The sequence below is a fragment of the Salmo salar genome, chromosome ssa06 (genome assembly GCF_905237065.1).
Source record: "Salmo salar chromosome ssa06, Ssal_v3.1, whole genome shotgun sequence".
Taxonomy (NCBI): Eukaryota; Metazoa; Chordata; class Actinopteri; order Salmoniformes; family Salmonidae; genus Salmo; species Salmo salar.
Genome location: NC_059447.1, coordinates 29,463,246 through 29,482,814, shown reverse-complemented (window position 1 = coordinate 29,482,814; position 19,569 = coordinate 29,463,246). Strand labels below are relative to the sequence as shown.

The following is a 19,569-nucleotide window of genomic DNA, read 5'->3' as shown; positions in this document are numbered from 1 at the left end:
ATTACTTTAGTTAGGCGTTCATTAATTAAATGATCATCAGCTACCTAAGTCCCAGCCATCAATCAGGCCAGGACATGATTGTGTTTAAAGCGTTTGGTTGTTTGTTGGCTGTGGTTTTTAGCACTCCAACATTTATGATTTTTGCTATTTGCTTGTGTTTCCAACATTGCCACAAAACAGATTTTTGACACTTCATTGTGTTTGGAACAGTTTAACAGTATTTATTTGGGCAATATTTACAGAATGTAACATATCAATATTCAAATATTCATGAATTCAGTCAATTGATGTGTTTGCTCCATCTGTTTATGCAGGCCTAATTGCATTCAAATAATAGTTGAAATACAAAATGTATGATGTGAGTCTTGTCAGGCTGTTTCTAACAGAAGAGACAACCCCCAGTGCTGCGGTCAGTGTGCTGCGGTCAGTGTGCTGTTGTCAGTGTGCTGTTGTCAGTGTGCTGTTGTCAGTGTGCTGTTGTCAGTGTGCTGTTGTCAGTGTGCTGCGGTCAGTGTGCTGTTGTCAGTGTGCTGCGGTCAGTGTGCTGCGGTCAGTGTGCTGCTGTCAGTGTGCTGCTGTCAGTGTGCTGTTGTCAGTGTGCTGTTGTCAGTGTGCTGCGGTCAGTGTGCTGTTGTCAGTGTGATGTTGTCAGTGTGCTGTTGTCAGTGTGCTGCGGTCAGTGTGCTGTTGTCAGTGTGCTGTTGTCAGTGTGCTGTTGTCAGTGTGCTGCGGTCAGTGTGCTGTTGTCAGTGTGCTGCGGTCAGTGTGCTGTTGTCAGTGTGCTGCGGTCAGTGTGCTGCGGTCAGTGCGCTGTTGTCAGTGTGCTGTTGTCAGTGTGCTGCGGTCAGTGTGCTGTTGTCAGTGTGATGCGGTCAGTGTGCTGTTGTCAGTGTGCTGCGGTCAGTGTGCTGCGGTCAGTGTGCTGTTGTCAGTGTGCTGTTGTCAGTGTGCTGTTGTCAGTGTGCTGCGGTCAGTGTGCTGTTGTCAGTGTGCTGCGGTCAGTGTGCTGTTGTCAGTGTGCTGCGGTCAGTGTGCTGCGGTCAGTGTGCTGTTGTCAGTGTGCTGTTGTCAGTGTGCTGCGGTTAGTGTGCTGTTGTCAGTGTGCTGCGGTCAGTGTGCTGCGGTCAGTGTGCTGCGGTCAGTGTGCTGTTGTCAGTGTGCTGCGGTCAGTGTGCTGCGGTCAGTGTGCTGTTGTCAGTGTGCTGCGGTCAGTGTGCTGCGGTCAGTGTGCTGCGGTCAGTGTGCTGCGGTCAGTGTGCTGTTGTCAGTGTGCTGCGGTCAGTGTGCTGCGGTCAGTGTGCTGTTGTCAGTGTGCTGCGGTCAGTGTGCTGCGGTCAGTGTGCTGCGGTCAGTGTGCTGCGGTCAGTGTGCTGTTGTCAGTGTGCTGCGGTCAGTGTGCTGCGGTCAGTGTGCTGTTGTCAGTGTGCTGCGGTCAGTGTGCTGCGGTCAGTGTGCTGTTGTCAGTGTGCTGCGGTCAGTGTGCTGCGGTCAGTGTGCTGTTGTCAGTGTGCTGCGGTCAGTGTGCTGCGGTCAGTGTGCTTTTGTCAGTGTGCTGCGGTCAGTGTGCTGCTGTCAGTGTGCTGTTGTCAGTGTGCTGTTGTCAGTGTGCTGCGGTCAGTGTGCTGCTGTCAGTGTGCTGTTGTCAGTGTGCTGCGGTCAGTGTGCTGCTGTCAGTGTGCTGTTGTCAGTGTGCTGTTGTCAGTGTGCTGCGGTCAGTGTGCTGTTGTCAGTGTGCTGTTGTCAGTGTGCTGCGGTCAGTGTACTGCGGTCAGTGTGCTGCTGTCAGTGTGCTGTTGTCAGTGTGCTGCGGTCAGTGTGCTGTTGTCAGTGTGCTGCGGTCAGTGTGCTGCTGTCAGTGTGCTGCGGTCAGTGTGCTGTTGTCAGTGTGCTGCGGTCAGTGTGCTGCGGTCAGTGTGCTGCGGTCAGTGTACTGCGGTCAGTGTGCTGCGGTCAGTGTACTGCGGTCAGTAGGTAAGTCACCTGAGAAGCCGGTGAGGTCCATGGCTTTGAGGTTGGTGGCCTTGATGACGGTGGCGGTGAGCCGACCTGCCGTGGGCAGGTAACACAGAGAGAAGTTCAGCTCCCCCAGGTCAGCCTTCTCCTGTACAACACACACACACACACACACACACACACACAGAGGTCAGGGTTCAAACAGGGATCCCAGCAAACGTGTGGTAAACACTCAGCCAGTAATACCCAAAGAGCTACAGGCTGAGAGCAGGGTCTGTAAAAGAGACCACCATCTTGCATTTGGTTTGCTAAACCATGAAGCAGGCATCATTGATAATTGCCACAGAGACATGACAGGTGTCACAATCTAAACGGGCAGCATATTCAAACTGAAGGCAACTGTCATTACAGTACATTAATGAAATGTCAATCTTTCAATGTCCCCAAGAAGATAAAAGTTAAATTGCGCTAGATCTAAAGGCTATTTAAACACTCTCCCCTGCTTCCTCCTAACTCGGCACAGCCAGTGGTCATGGTGGTGGCATAGTGGCATTATAGTGGATAGCAGTGACATTATAGTGGATAGCAGTGACATTATAGTGTCATAGTGGTGGCATTATAGTGGATAGCAGTGGCATTATAGTGGATAGCAGTGACATTATAGTGGATAGCAGTGGCATTATAGTGGATAGCAGTGGCATTATAGTGGATAGCAGTGACATTATAGTGGATAGCAGTGGCATTATAGTGGATAGCAGTGACATTATAGTGGATAGCAGTGGCATTATAGTGGATAGCAGTGGCATTATAGTGGATAGCAGTGACATTATAGTGGATAGCAGTGACATTATAGTGGATAGCAGTGACATTATAGTGGATAGCAGTGACATTATAGTGGATAGCAGTGGCATTATAGTGTCATAGTGGTGGCATTATAGTGGATAGCAGTGGCATTATAGTGGCATAGCGGTGGCATTATAGTGGATAGCAGTGGCATTATAGTGGATAGCAGTGACATTATAGTGGATAGCAGTGGCATTATAGTGGATAGCAGTGACATTATAGTGGATAGCAGTGACATTATAGTGGATAGCAGTGGCATTATAGTGGATAGCAGTGACATTATAGTGGATAGCAGTGGCATTATAGTGTCATAGTGGTGGCATTATAGTGGATAGCAGTGACATTATAGTGGATAGCAGTGACATTATAGTGGATAGCAGTGGCATTATAGTGGATAGCAGTGGCATTATAGTGGATAGCAGTGACATTATAGTGGATAGCAGTGACATTATAGTGTCATAGTGGTGGCATTATAGTGGATAGCAGTGGCATTATAGTGGCATAGCGGTGGCATTATAGTGGATAGCAGTGGCATTATAGTGGATAGCAGTGACATTATAGTGGATAGCAGTGGCATTATAGTGGATAGCAGTGACATTATAGTGGATAGCAGTGACATTATAGTGGATAGCAGTGGCATTATAGTGGATAGCAGTGACATTATAGTGGATAGCAGTGGCATTATAGTGTCATAGTGGTGGCATTATAGTGGATAGCAGTGACATTATAGTGGATAGCAGTGACATTATAGTGGATAGCAGTGGCATTATAGTGGATAGCAGTGGCATTATAGTGGATAGCAGTGACATTATAGTGTCATAGTGGTGGCATTATAGTGGATAGCAGTGACATTATAGTGGATAGCAGTGACATTATAGTGGATAGCAGTGGCATTATAGTGGATAGCAGTGGCATTATAGTAGATAGCAGTGACATTATAGTGGATAGCAGTGGCATTATAGTGTCATAGTGGTGGCATTATAGTGGATAGCAGTGGCATTATAGTGGATAGCAGTGACATTATAGTGGATAGCAGTGACATTATAGTGGATAGCAGTGGCATTATAGTGGATAGCAGTGGCATTATAGTGGATAGCAGTGTCATTATAGTGGATAGCAGTGACCTTATAGTGGATAGCAGTGGCATTATAGTGGATAGCAGTGACATTATAGTGGATAGCAGTGACATTATAGTGGATAGCAGTGACATTATAGTGGATAGCAGTGACATTATAGTGTCATAGTGGTGGCATTATAGTGGATAGCAGTGACCTTATAGTGGATAGCAGTGGCATTATAGTGGATAGCAGTGGCATTATAGTGGATAGCAGTGACCTTATAGTGGATAGCAGTGGCATTATAGTGGATAGCAGTGACATTATAGTGGATAGCAGTGGCATTATAGTGGATAGCAGTGGCATTATAGTGGATAGCAGTGGCATTATAGTGGATAGCAGTGGCATTATAGTGGATAGCAGTGGCATTATAGTGGATAGCAGTGACATTATAGTGGATAGCAGTGGCATTATAGTGGATAGCAGTGGCATTATAGTGTCATAGTGGTGGCATTATAGTGGATAGCAGTGACATTATAGTGGATAGCAGTGGCATTATAGTGGATAGCAGTGGCATTATGGTGGATAGCAGTGACATTATAGTGTCATAGTGGTGGCATTATAGTGGATAGCAGTGGCATTATAGTGGATAGCAGTGACATTATAGTGGATAGCAGTGACCTTATAGTGGATAGCAGTGACATTATAGTGGATAGCAGTGGCATTATAGTGGATAGCAGTGGCATTATAGTGTCATAGTGGTGGCATTATAGTGGATAGCAGTGACATTATAGTGGATAGCAGTGACATTATAGTGGATAGCAGTGGCATTATAGTGGATAGCAGTGGCATTATAGTGGATAGCAGTGACATTATAGTGGATAGCAGTGACATTATAGTGTCATAGTGGTGGCATTATAGTGGATAGCAGTGACATTATAGTGGATAGCAGTGACATTATAGTGGATAGCAGTGGCATTATAGTGGATAGCAGTGGCATTATAGTGGATAGCAGTGGCATTATAGTGGATAGCAGTGGCATTATAGTGGATAGCAGTGACATTATAGTGGATAGCAGTGACATTATAGTGGATAGCAGTGACATTATAGTGGATAGCAGTGACATTATAGTGTCATAGTGGTGGCATTATAGTGGATAGCAGTGACCTTATAGTGGATAGCAGTGGCATTATAGTGGATAGCAGTGGCATTATAGTGGATAGCAGTGGCATTATAGTGGATAGCAGTGGCATTATAGTGGATAGCAGTGGCATTATAGTGGATAGCAGTGGCATTATAGTGGATAGCAGTGACATTATAGTGGATAGCAGTGGCATTATAGTGTCATAGTGGTGGCATTATAGTGGATAGCAGTGACATTATAGTGGATAGCAGTGGCATTATAGTGGATAGCAGTGACCTTATAGTGGATAGCAGTGGCATTATAGTGTCATAGTGGTGGCATTATAGTGGATAGCAGTGGCATTATAGTGGATAGCAGTGACATTATAGTGGATAGCAGTGGCATTATAGTGGATAGCAGTGGCATTATAGTGGATAGCAGTGACATTATAGTGGATAGCAGTGACCTTATAGTGGATAGCAGTGACATTATAGTGGATAGCAGTGGCATTATAGTGGATAGCAGTGACATTATAGTGGATAGCAGTGGCATTATCGTGGATAGCAGTGACATTATAGTGGATAGCAGTGGCATTATAGTGGATAGCAGTGGCATTATAGTGTCATAGTGGTGGCATTATAGTGGATAGCAGTGGCATTATAGTGGATAGCAGTGACATTATAGTGGATAGCAGTGACATTATAGTGGATAGCAGTGGCATTATAGTGGATAGCAGTGGCATTATAGTGGATAGCAGTGGCATTATAGTGGATAGCAGTGACATTATAGTGGATAGCAGTGACCTTATAGTGGATAGCAGTGACATTATAGTGGATAGCAGTGGCATTATAGTGGATAGCAGTGGCATTATAGTGGATAGCAGTGGCATTATAGTGGATAGCAGTGGCATTATAGTGGATAGCAGTGACATTATAGTGGATAGCAGTGACATTATAGTGGATAGCAGTGACATTATAGTGGATAGCAGTGACATTATAGTGGATAGCAGTGGCATTATAGTGTCATAGTGGTGGCATTATAGTGGATAGCAGTGGCATTATAGTGGCATAGCGGTGGCATTATAGTGGATAGCAGTGGCATTATAGTGGATAGCAGTGACATTATAGTGGATAGCAGTGGCATTATAGTGGATAGCAGTGACATTATAGTGGATAGCAGTGACATTATAGTGGATAGCAGTGGCATTATAGTGGATAGCAGTGACATTATAGTGGATAGCAGTGGCATTATAGTGTCATAGTGGTGGCATTATAGTGGATAGCAGTGACATTATAGTGGATAGCAGTGACATTATAGTGTCATAGTGGTGGCATTATAGTGGATAGCAGTGGCATTATAGTGGCATAGCGGTGGCATTATAGTGGATAGCAGTGGCATTATAGTGGATAGCAGTGACATTATAGTGGATAGCAGTGGCATTATAGTGGATAGCAGTGACATTATAGTGGATAGCAGTGACATTATAGTGGATAGCAGTGGCATTATAGTGGATAGCAGTGACATTATAGTGGATAGCAGTGGCATTATAGTGTCATAGTGGTGGCATTATAGTGGATAGCAGTGACATTATAGTGGATAGCAGTGACATTATAGTGGATAGCAGTGGCATTATAGTGGATAGCAGTGGCATTATAGTGGATAGCAGTGGCATTATAGTGTCATAGTGGTGGCATTATAGTGGATAGCAGTGACATTATAGTGGATAGCAGTGACATTATAGTGGATAGCAGTGGCATTATAGTGGATAGCGGTGGCATTATAGTAGATAGCAGTGGCATTATAGTGGATAGCAGTGGCATTATAGTGTCATAGTGGTGGCATTATAGTGGATAGCAGTGGCATTATAGTGGATAGCAGTGACATTATAGTGGATAGCAGTGACATTATAGTGGATAGCAGTGGCATTATAGTGGATAGCAGTGGCATTATAGTGGATAGCAGTGTCATTATAGTGGATAGCAGTGACCTTATAGTGGATAGCAGTGGCATTATAGTGGATAGCAGTGACATTATAGTGGATAGCAGTGACATTATAGTGGATAGCAGTGACATTATAGTGGATAGCAGTGACATTATAGTGTCATAGTGGTGGCATTATAGTGGATAGCAGTGACCTTATAGTGGATAGCAGTGGCATTATAGTGGATAGCAGTGGCATTATAGTGGATAGCAGTGGCATTATAGTGGATAGCAGTGACCTTATAGTGGATAGCAGTGGCATTATAGTGGATAGCAGTGACATTATAGTGGATAGCAGTGGCATTATAGTGGATAGCAGTGGCATTATAGTGGATAGCAGTGACATTATAGTGGATAGCAGTGGCATTATAGTGGATAGCAGTGACATTATAGTGGATAGCAGTGGCATTATAGTGGATAGCAGTGGCATTATAGTGGATAGCAGTGGCATTATAGTGTCATAGTGGTGGCATTATAGTGGATAGCAGTGACATTATAGTGGATAGCAGTGGCATTATAGTGGATAGCAGTGGCATTATGGTGGATAGCAGTGACATTATAGTGTCATAGTGGTGGCATTATAGTGGATAGCAGTGGCATTATAGTGGATAGCAGTGACATTATAGTGGATAGCAGTGACCTTATAGTGGATAGCAGTGACATTATAGTGGATAGCAGTGGCATTATAGTGGATAGCAGTGGCATTATAGTGTCATAGTGGTGGCATTATAGTGGATAGCAGTGACATTATAGTGGATAGCAGTGACATTATAGTGGATAGCAGTGGCATTATAGTGGATAGCAGTGGCATTATAGTGGATAGCAGTGACATTATAGTGGATAGCAGTGACATTATAGTGTCATAGTGGTGGCATTATAGTGGATAGCAGTGACATTATAGTGGATAGCAGTGACATTATAGTGGATAGCAGTGGCATTATAGTGGATAGCAGTGGCATTATAGTGGATAGCAGTGTCATTATAGTGGATAGCAGTGACCTTATAGTGGATAGCAGTGGCATTATAGTGGATAGCAGTGACATTATAGTGGATAGCAGTGACATTATAGTGGATAGCAGTGACATTATAGTGGATAGCAGTGACATTATAGTGTCATAGTGGTGGCATTATAGTGGATAGCAGTGACCTTATAGTGGATAGCAGTGGCATTATAGTGGATAGCAGTGGCATTATAGTGGATAGCAGTGGCATTATAGTGGATAGCAGTGGCATTATAGTGGATAGCAGTGACATTATAGTGGATAGCAGTGGCATTATAGTGGATAGCAGTGACATTATAGTGGATAGCAGTGGCATTATAGTGTCATAGTGGTGGCATTATAGTGGATAGCAGTGACATTATAGTGGATAGCAGTGGCATTATAGTGGATAGCAGTGGCATTATAGTGGATAGCAGTGGCATTATAGTGTCATAGTGGTGGCATTATAGTGGATAGCAGTGGCATTATAGTGGATAGCAGTGACATTATAGTGGATAGCAGTGGCATTATAGTGGATAGCAGTGGCATTATAGTGGATAGCAGTGACATTATAGTGGATAGCAGTGACCTTATAGTGGATAGCAGTGGCATTATAGTGGATAGCAGTGGCATTATAGTGGATAGCAGTGACATTATAGTGGATAGCAGTGGCATTATCATGGATAGCAGTGACATTATAGTGGATAGCAGTGACATTATAGTGGATAGCAGTGGCATTATAGTGTCATAGTGGTGGCATTATAGTGGATAGCAGTGGCATTATAGTGGATAGCAGTGACATTATAGTGGATAGCAGTGACATTATAGTGGATAGCAGTGGCATTATAGTGGATAGCAGTGGCATTATAGTGGATAGCAGTGGCATTATAGTGGATAGCAGTGACATTATAGTGGATAGCAGTGACCTTATAGTGGATAGCAGTGACATTATAGTGGATAGCAGTGGCATTATAGTGGATAGCAGTGGCATTATAGTGGATAGCAGTGGCATTATAGTGGATAGCAGTGGCATTATAGTGGATAGCGGTGGCATTATAGTGGATAGCAGTGGCATTATAGTGGATAGCAGTGGCATTATAGTGGATAGCAGTGGCATTATAGTGTCATAGTGGTGGCATTATAGTGGATAGCAGTGGCATTATAGTGGATAGCAGTGACATTATAGTGGATAGCAGTGGCATTATAGTGGATAGCAGTGGCATTATAGTGGATAGCAGTGACATTATAGTGGATAGCAGTGGCATTATAGTGGATAGCAGTGACCTTATAGTGGATAGCAGTGGCATTATAGTGTCATAGTGGTGGCATTATAGTGGATAGCAGTGACATTATAGTGGATAGCAGTGGCATTATAGTGGATAGCAGTGGCATTATAGTGGATAGCAGTGGCATTATAGTGGATAGCAGTGACATTATAGTGGATAGCAGTGACCTTATAGTGGATAGCAGTGACATTATAGTGGATAGCAGTGGCATTATAGTGGATAGCAGTGGCATTATAGTGGATAGCAGTGACATTATAGTGTCATAGTGGTGGCATTATAGTGGATAGCAGTGGCATTATAGTGGATAGCAGTGACATTATAGTGGATAGCAGTGGCATTATAGTGGATAGCAGTGGCATTATAGTGGATAGCAGTGACATTATAGTGGATAGCAGTGGCATTATAGTGGATAGCAGTGACATTATAGTGGATAGCAGTGACATTATAGTGTCATAGTGGTGGCATTATAGTGGATAGCAGTGGCATTATAGTGGATAGCAGTGACATTATAGTGGATAGCAGTGGCATTATAGTGGATAGCAGTGGCATTATAGTGGATAGCAGTGACATTATAGTGGATAGCAGTGGCATTATAGTGGATAGCAGTGACATTATAGTGGATAGCAGTGGCATTATAGTGGATAGCAGTGACATTATAGTGGAAAGCAGTGACATTATAGTGGATAGCAGTGGCATTATCGTGGATAGAAGTGACATTATAGTGGATAGCAGTGACCTTATAGTGGATAGCAGTGGCATTATAGTGGATAGCAGTGACATTATAGTGGATAGCAGTGGCATTATCGTGGATATCAGTGACATTATAGTGGATAGCAGTGGCATTATCGTGGATAGCAGTGACATTATAGTGGATAGCAGTGGCATTATAGTGTCATAGTGGTGGCATTATAGTGGATAGCAGTGACATTATAGTGGATAGCAGTGGCATTATAGTGTCATAGTGGTGGCATTATAGTGGATAGCAGTGGCATTATAGTGGATAGCAGTGACATTATAGTGTCATAGTGGTGGCATTATAGTGGATAGCAGTGGCATTATAGTGGATAGCAGTGGCATTATAGTGTCATAGTGGTGGCATTATAGTGGATAGCAGTGGCATTATAGTGGATAGCAGTGACATTATAGTGTCATAGTGGTGGCATTATAGTGGATAGCAGTGGCATTATAGTGGATAGCAGTGACATTATAGTGTCATAGTGGTGGCATTATAGTGGATAGCAGTGGCATTATAGTGTCATATTGGTGGCATTATAGTGGATAGCAGTGGCATTATAGTGGATAGCAGTGGCATTATAGTGTCATAGTGGTGGCATTATAGTGGATAGCAGTGGCATTATAGTGGATAGCAGTGGCATTATAGTGGATAGCAGTGACATTATAGTGGATAGCAGTGGCATTATAGTGTCATAGTGGTGGCATTATAGTGGATAGCAGTGGCATTATAGTGTCATAGTGGTGGCATTATAGTGGATAGCAGTGGCATTATAGTGGCATAGTGGTGGTACAGTGGTGGCATTATAGTGGTATAGTGGTGGCATTATAGTGGATAGCGGTGGCATTATAGTGGCATAGTGCTGTCATTATAGAGGCATAGTGGTGGCATTATAGTGGCATAGTGGTGGCATTATAGTGGCATAGTGGTGGTATAGTGGTCGCATTATAGTGGCATTATAGTGGTGGTATAATTATAGTGGCATAGTGGTGGCATTATAGTGGCATAGCGGTGGCATTATAGTGGCATAGTGGTGGCATTATAGTGGCATAGCGGTGGCATTATAGTGGCATAGTGGTGGTACAGTGGTGGCATTATAGTGGTATAGTGGTAGCATTATAGTGGTATATTGGTGGCATAGTGGTGGTATAGTGGTGACATTATAGTGGCATAATGGTGGTATAGTGGTGGCATTATAGTGGCATAGTGGTGGTACAGTGGTGGCATTATAGTGGCATATTGGTGGTATAGTGGTAGCATTATAGTGGTATATTGGTGGCATAGTGGTGGCATTATAGTGGCATAGTGGTGGTATAGTGGTATATTGGTGGCATATTGGTGCTATAGTGGTAGCATTATAGTGGTATATTGGTGGCATAGTGGTGTCATTATAGTGGCATAGTGGTGGTATAGTGGTAGCATTATAGTGGCATAGAGGTGGCATTATAGTGGCATATCGGTGGCATTATAGTGGCATAGTGGTGGTATTGTGGTAGCATTATAGTGGCATAGTGGTGGCATTGTAGTGGCATAGTGGTGGCATTATAGCGGCATAGTGGTGGCATTATAGTGGCATAGGAGTGGCATTATAGTGGCATAGTGGTGATATTATAGTGGTATAGTGGTGGCATCATGGTAACATAGTGGTGGCATTGCGTTGGCATTATGATGTCAGGCATGGGCTCTCTCTCTCACCGCAGTGCCCTCCACGATGTCCCTCCAGACAGGCTTTTCCCCTGTGCCCTCGCTGAAGTCCAGAAGGTTGTCCACAACCACCTGGCCAATCAGGTCGTGTCTGGAGAAGCGGTCAAAGTCGTAGACAGAGAAGTGTAGCTTCCGGGAGTGCAGCTCTGCCAGGGGGACACCGAACTGGAACGTCTCGTTGAAGATAGGGTTTAGGGTCTTTCTGTGGACCTGTGGGAGAGAGGAGAGGGGGGAATTGAGGAGGGAGAGCGGGATAGAGGTAAAGAGGTGTAGGGGGGAGAAAGGGGAAGGAGAGGGAGAGAGGGGGGAGAGGGAGAGAGAGAACAAGAGTCAACAAGAGAGTCTGCTAGACAGCCTAACATATTTATTCAGATTAGGCTGAACGAAATATCAGCTAATTCCAATGTGTAAGGGAGGAGACTACGCATTTATAAATTATAATAAATTACTAACAGTAATTTAGAATAAAATCCCAATTTGAGAAACGGCAATGAAACTCTGCACAAATCTCTCGTGGTAATGCATACACAAATCTTTCGTGGTAATGCATACACAAATCTCTGGGTGACATCAATGGATGATTCACACAGAACTCCAAGTTATGCATGAACACATTTCTCAATTGGCATCAGAGTGAAACTACACATTTGTCAGGTTAGTATTTTACTGTGCCTTCAAACTGGACTGAAAACCAGCCCAATTTGTGTGAAAACTGACAAGTGTAATAAATGACAGCCTGATCCCAGATCTGGTTGCACTCTTCCAAGGTATTTATGGTCATTGCAAGACAGCACAAACAGATCTGGGATCAGGCTTGATAAATGTGTTACCTTGGTCTGGAACTTCTTCTTCCTGTCTGGCAGTAGGTAGATCTTGACGTACGGGTCTGAGAAGCCGTTGGCGTCCTTGGCAGCCAGGTCTACAGCCTTCAGGATCTTCACCACTAGCTGCTCTGTACTGCAGACGGGGACACATATATATGTTAGACTCACCGTCTGGGACACACACACACAACACAATCTATATGTCAAACTTAACTGGGCAGACATAGGGCTACACAGTAGATAGAGACAGTGGAGTGGTTAGGAGAGTATGTTGTATCTATGGAGTGGGTCGATGGGGATCCATTGAGGTCTAGGATGAAGCAACCCTTGACACTGATTTAAGGGTTTACTCCCTACTAATGGAGAATTTGAGGAAGGTCGATCTGTGAATGAGAGCAACTTCTACAAGTAGCATAATCCATTGCTACAAAGCCACAGATTGGCTCCAGCAGTTCCAGTGAGAGAAGCCAAGACATTAATACTCCTCATAGTAGGCTATTCCACTGTGTTATGGTCAGTCTGGGTCACACACACACGAAGACGTCCTTCTAAACCGCCTACGTCCAGTGGTCTGTCTGCAGAACTACTGATGAGGGATTGAATTAAGAGAGTGAAGATGGCTGGCAGGCCTTTAATCAGACCTCATTATACCCTGTCTTTCTGCGTTAACGAGCGTGTCACCACTTCATTACGGGCCTTTAGGAGCACAGCGTGAACTCTGGGGAAGAGAGCACCACCAGGCTATAGCCAATAGCAGCTCAGATAAACACACTGTTTAATCATCTGGCCCAATCAGGACTGAGAAAAGCCTGTTGACGACACGATTGCATCCAATCAGGTTTCATGTTTATCATGCAATCACGTCCAATTAAGGAAATCAGGTAAACATGCCAATCCTACAATCACATCAAATCAGATATAATATTAATACCGTCATTAGTAAATTAGGAAGTTATATTTAAATTGGATAAACACGTTAATCAGAGAAACATGTCCAATTAGTATTTCTTAAGTCTATCTACTTACTTTAAGTCCAGTATCATCTCCGCTTGGTAGTCAATACACACTGTCAGTACGTGTTGGGAACTGTAGTCCTTATGACTATGAGCAGTGTAGTTTTATAAAGCATAATTGAAAATGCCAGGTGAGTCCTGTATAAAAGCTGGCCCTGATGGCATGTCACATTCAACAACATTACCTCATTACAACAACAAACACTGTAGTGTTCCTACTCTCACATGTCTGTTTGATCATCAAGACAACAAAGAGCAGGAACTTTAAAAATATATATATATTTAACTAGGCAAGTCAGTTAAGAACAAATTCTTATTTACAATGACGGCCTACTAACACGGTCCCAGAAGCACTCGGAAGAAAATACACCTATTACTGATCTGTCAGAGGGAAATTCGCTATACTATTCCTCACAGACAATGGCTGGAAACCACCCTATTCCCACAGCACTAATGTGTCAGCTTTTAACTACAGTGTCAATAGAAAATACATTTCCCAGAGGGCCGAGGGAAAATTGACATTGTTGTCCTGACAGCTATTCCCCAAATGTGCTCGGGTCTAGCACGTTAACATTGATGTATGGTAAATACATTTCAATTATCCCACACAGTGCTAACGGTGTGAAGAGAAGGTGACACACATTATATCTCTCTCTCCCTCTCTCTCCCGCTCTCTCTGTCTGTCTCCTCTCTCTCCCTCTCTCTCCCGCTCTCTCTGTCTGTCTCCTCTCTCTCCCTCTCTCTCCCACTATCTCTGTCTGTCTCCTCTCTCTCCCACTCTCTCTGTCTGTCTCCTCTCTCTCCCTCTCTCTCCCGCTCTCTCTCTCTGTCTGTCTCCTCTCTCTCCCTCTCTCTCTGTCTGTCTCCTCTCTCTCCCTCTCTCTCTGTCTGTCTCCTCTCTCTCTAGATTTCCTAACAAAGATTCACAGTGTGTCAGAAAGCAGAGCAGAACAAATGATCTTGTGACGTGAGGTAGAAATACATGTAGGTACAGGTAGAGATACACCAACATCATCCTCCCTCTCTCTCTCTCTCCCTCTCCCTCTCTCTCTAATCTGTGTGTCTGTAATTCGTGCTATAACAGTCTGGTGTTATTATGTGTTGACAGGATCTGCTGTTTAAAGTAGCTCACCATATATAATTCATGACCCTAACTGCCTCTCACTCCCTTGTTTTTCGAACATCAGCACTTTCTTTCTCCATTGTAATGTTTCTCTGTGTGACGGCAGAGAGAAAGGACCCCACCAGGCAGCCACAGAGCCACACATAGACTGAGACTGAGATTGAGCTAGCAGACTGTACTACACTGCCCCTGCTCTTTCCCTCCTCTCCTCTGTCCTCCCTCCATCTTCCCATCTTCAACCCTCCGAAGGGGGGCACACCCACCATTTACATAAACAGAGCCAGTGCTGCAGAAAACCTACAACGGGGGCATGCATGACTAATGCACTCAAGGTTTGGAAAATTAGACAATTACAATAACAATGTCTATCTTGTGTACACTATTTAGTCCATAATGTAAAAGTATATATGGGTGATAGTTGACACTGCAATGATAGAATTTCTAGGGCAAGTACCTTAAGTCAGCTGTGATGACAGAGCAGCTGTTGATCCTCTGTCTAAGCCTTAATGTAATGTATATTTAACAGTGCACCCAGACCGAGGTGTGAAGAGGATTAATTAAGTGAATCGGTTCACTCACTTGAAGGCGTAGCGCAGGAGGAAGCTGATCTTGCCGCAATTGTCCCCCGTTTTCCCTTCCCCCTGGTCGCCCCCACGCAGTCTGTAGAGTTCTGGTTTGATTTGGCCAATGCTGGTCACCTGCTCGCTCTTCTCCTCACCATGGAAATCAGGGCTGGACAACTGGTGAGTCATGGGCTTGGGCCTGGGGAGAGAGAAGGGCTTAATAGACACATTAACACTCACTGGAGACAGACAGGGTAAAAGGAGAAGTTCTCTTTTTTACAGCCAAATCTACATTTTTGAAGTAAATGGCATGTTATAGAAGGGTCCAGACACCTTTTTTGTGATTTCAGTTGTTTTTGAGAAACTTACCCCAAACAGAAAAGCCCTTCATTATCCTCGTTGTGCAGTACGGTGGCCCTGAAAAAACATGAACAAATGCTCCAAAAACACCTAAATATGTCCTTTTAGAAACAGAAACGCTCTCAGTATAGTGATGCAGGTCTTTCGATGTGGTACACATGAAATTGTGGCATTCCAAACTTTATCAGCAATGTTATATTCCATTTTGTGCTACTCGAGCCGTTTCCCCTATCCAGCTGTTCCATTCTCTGTTTAGACTGCTGCTATAGGTAACTGCCAAATTAAAGGAAACTCCATAATAAATAGTCTTAATAGGGCGCTGGGCTACCACGAGCTGCCAGAACAGCTTCAATGGTTCTACAAATGCCTGGAACCTACTGTGTGGAAGTACATTGCAAAATAATAGTGAAGACATCAAAACCTTGAAGACATCAATATACCTTGTATCCCTCATTTACTCAAGTGTTTCCTTTATTTTGGCAGTTGCCTGTAGAATGGACGGAGTAGTATCGCTCGAGTCGCAACAAAATGGAATAAAACGTTACGGATAAAGTTTGGAATGACACATTTTCATGTGTACAACATCTAAAGACCTGCATCACTATACTGAGAGCTTTGCCGTTTCTAAAAGGATGTATTTGGGTGTTTTTGGAGCCTTTTTTCATGTTTTTTTCAGGGCCCCCGTACTGCACAACGAGGATGAGGAAGTGATTTGTGGTTGGGGTAAGTTTCCCAAAAACAAGTGAAATTACAAAAAAAGGTGTCTGGACCCTTCTATAACATGGCATTTACATAAAAAATAGAAACATGGCTGTAAAAAAGAAAACAGAATAAGACACACTAAAAAGATCGATAGGGTTAATTCACAGACATATATTCACTGGAGAGACAGACAGGGTTAATACACAGAATAACACCCAGAAAATGTATACACTAGACAACCAATCACAAAAATGTGATGACCCTTAGATAATATAATTACAAATATCACAAATATATACAGTACCAGTTCAAAATGTGGACACACCTATTCATTCAAGGGTTTATTTGTAGTATTTTCTACATTGTAGAATAATAGTGAAGACATCACAACTATGAAATAACACATAGGGAATCATGTAGTAACCAAAAAAGTGTTAGCAAATCAAAATATATTTTAGATTTAAGATTCTTCAAAGTAGCCACCCTTTGCCTTGATGACAGCTTTGTACACTTTTGGCAATCTCTCAACCAGCTTCATGAGGAATGCTTTTCCAACAGTCTTGAAGGAGTTCACACATATGCTGAGCACTTGTTGGCTGCTTTTCCTTCACTTTGCGGTCCAACTCATCCCAAACCATCTCAAGTGGGTTGAGATCGGGTGATTGTGGAGGCCAGATCATCTGATGCAGCACTCCATCACTCTCCTTCTTGGTCAAATAGCCCTTACACAGCCTGGAGCTGTGTTGGGTCATTGTCCTGTTGAAAAACAAATGATAGTCCCACTAAGCCCAAACCAGATGGGATGGCGTATCGCTGCAGAATGCTGTGGTAGCCATGCTGGTTAAGTGTGCCTTGAATTCTAAATAAATCACAGACAAGTGTCACCTGCAAAGCACCCCCACACCATCACTCCTCCTCCTCCATGCTTCACGTTGGGAACCACACATGCGGAGATCATCCGTTCACCTACTTTGCGTCTCACAAAGACACGGCGGTTGGAACCAAAAATCTCAAATTTGGACTCACCAGACTAAAGGACAGATTTCCAACAGTCTAATGTCCATTGCTCGTGTTTCTTGGCCCAAGCAAGTCTTTTCTTATTATTGGTGTCCTTTAGTAGTGTTTTCTGTGCAGCAATTCAACCATGAAGGCCTGATTCACACAGTCTCCTCTGAACAGTTGATGTTGAGATGTGTCTGTTACTTGAACTCTGAAGCATTTATTTGGGCTGCAATTTCTGAGGCTGGTAACTCTAATGAATTTATCCTTTGCAGCAGAGGTAACTCTGGGTCTTCCTTTCCTGTGGCGGTCCTCATGAGAGCCAGTTTCATCATAGCACTTCATGGTTTTTGCAAATGCACTTCAAGAAACTTTGAAAGTTCTTGACTGACCTTCATGTCTTAAAGTAATGATGAACTGTTGTTTCTCTTTGCTTATTTGAGCTGTTCTTGCCATAATATGGATTTGGTCTTTTAACAAATAAGGCAATCTTCTGTATACCACCCCTACCTTGTGACAACACAACTGATTGGCTCAAACGCCTTAAGAAGGAAAGAAATTCCACAAATTAACTTTTAACAAGGCACACCTTTTAATTGAAATGCATTCCAGGTGACTACCTCATGAAGCTGGTTGAGAGAATGCCAAGAGTGTGCAAAGGCAAATGGTGGCTACTTTGACGAATATCAAATATGAAATATATTTTGATTTGTTTAACACTTTGTGGTTACTACATGATTCCATGTGTGTTATTTCATAGTTTTGATGCCTTCACTATTATTCTACAATGTAGAAAATAGTAAAAATAAAGAAAAACCCTGAAATGAGTAGGTGTATCCAAACATTTGACTGGTAATGTATACACAGCGCATCCAGAAAGTATTTAGACCCCTTGATTTCCCCCCACATTTTGTTACTTAACAGTCTTATTCTAAAATTGATTAAATAGTTTTTTTCCCCTCATCAATCTAGACACAATACACCATAATTTCAAAGCAACAGGTTTAGAATTTTTTTCAAATTTATAACAATTTTTAAAACTGAAATGTCACATTCCCATAAGTATTCAGACCCTTTACTCAATACTTTGTTGAAGCACCTTTGGCAGAAATTACAGCCTCAAGTCTTCCTAGGTATGATGCTACAAGCTTGGCATACCTGTATTTAGTGAGTTTCTCCCATTCTTCTCTGCAGATCCTCAAGCTCTGTCAAGTTGGATGGGGAGCATCGCTGCACAGCTATTTTCAGGTCTCTCCAGAGATGTTCGATCGGGTTCAAGTCTGGGCTCTGACTGGGCCACTCAAGGACATTCAGAGAATTGTCCCGAAGCCACTCCTGCATTGTCTTGACTGTGTGCTTAAGGTTGGAAGGTGAACCATCGCCCCAGGCTGAGGTCCTGAGCGCTCTGGAGCAGGTTTTCATCAAGGATCTCTCTGTACTTTTGTACTTTGCTCCGTTCATCTTTTCCTCGATCCTGACTAGTCTCCCAGTCCCTGCTGCTGAAAAACATTCCCACAGCATGATGCTGCCACCACCATGCTTCACATGGTTCCAGGTTTCCTCCAGATGTGACACTTGGCATTCAGGCCAAAGAGTTACATCTTGGTTTCATAAGACCAGAGAATCTTGTTTCTCATGGTCTGTGAGTCTTTAGGTGTCTTTTGGCAAACTCCAAGTGGGCTGTCATGTGCCTTTTACTGAGGAGTGGCTTCCGTCTGGCCACTCGGATTGGTGGAGTGCTGCGGAGATGGTTGTCCTTCTGAAAGGTTCTCCCATCTCCAAAGGAGAACTCTGGAGCTCCATCAAAGTGACCATCGGGTTCTTAGTCACATCCCTGACCAAGGCCCTTCTTCCCCAATTGCTCAGTTTGGCCAGGAGGCCAGCTCTAGGAAGAGTCTTGGTGCTTCCAAACTTCTTCCATTTAAAAATGATGGCGGCAACTGTGTTCTTGCGGACCTTCAATGCTGCAGAAATTATTTGGTACCATTCCTCAGATCTGTGCCTGGACACGGAGCTCTCGGAGCTCTACAGACAATTCCTTCGACCTCATGGCTTGGTTTTTGCTCTGACATGCACTGTCAACTGTGGGACCTTATATAGACAGGTGTGTGCATTTCCAAATCATGTCCAATCAATTGAATTTACCAGGTGGACTCTAATAAAGTTGTAGAAACATCTCAAGGATGATCAATGGAAACAGGATGCACCTGATCTCAATTTCGAGTCTCATAGCAAAGGGTCTGAATACTTATGTAAATAAGGTATTTCTGTTTTTTATTTTGAATACATTTGCAAACATTTCTAAAAAACTGTTTTCGCTTTGTCATT

At 43.4% G+C, this 19,569-nt stretch overlaps 1 protein-coding gene across 2 annotated transcripts in view; it reads right to left on the bottom strand.

Annotated features, from left to right (window-relative positions):
- LOC106593647 (synaptotagmin-C) overlaps positions 1–19,569 on the bottom strand; it is a 59,160-nt gene that overhangs the window by 11,384 nt on the left and 28,207 nt on the right. For both annotated transcript variants that reach the window (XM_045720212.1, XM_045720213.1), the window contains exons 6-9: positions 15,197–15,379; positions 12,488–12,614; positions 11,649–11,867; positions 1,981–2,101 (exon numbers count right to left, since the gene is read on the bottom strand). In XM_045720212.1, coding sequence (XP_045576168.1) covers positions 1,981–2,101; positions 11,649–11,867; positions 12,488–12,614; positions 15,197–15,379 — 650 coding nt within the window. The remainder of the gene's footprint in view (positions 1–1,980; positions 2,102–11,648; positions 11,868–12,487; positions 12,615–15,196; positions 15,380–19,569) is intronic.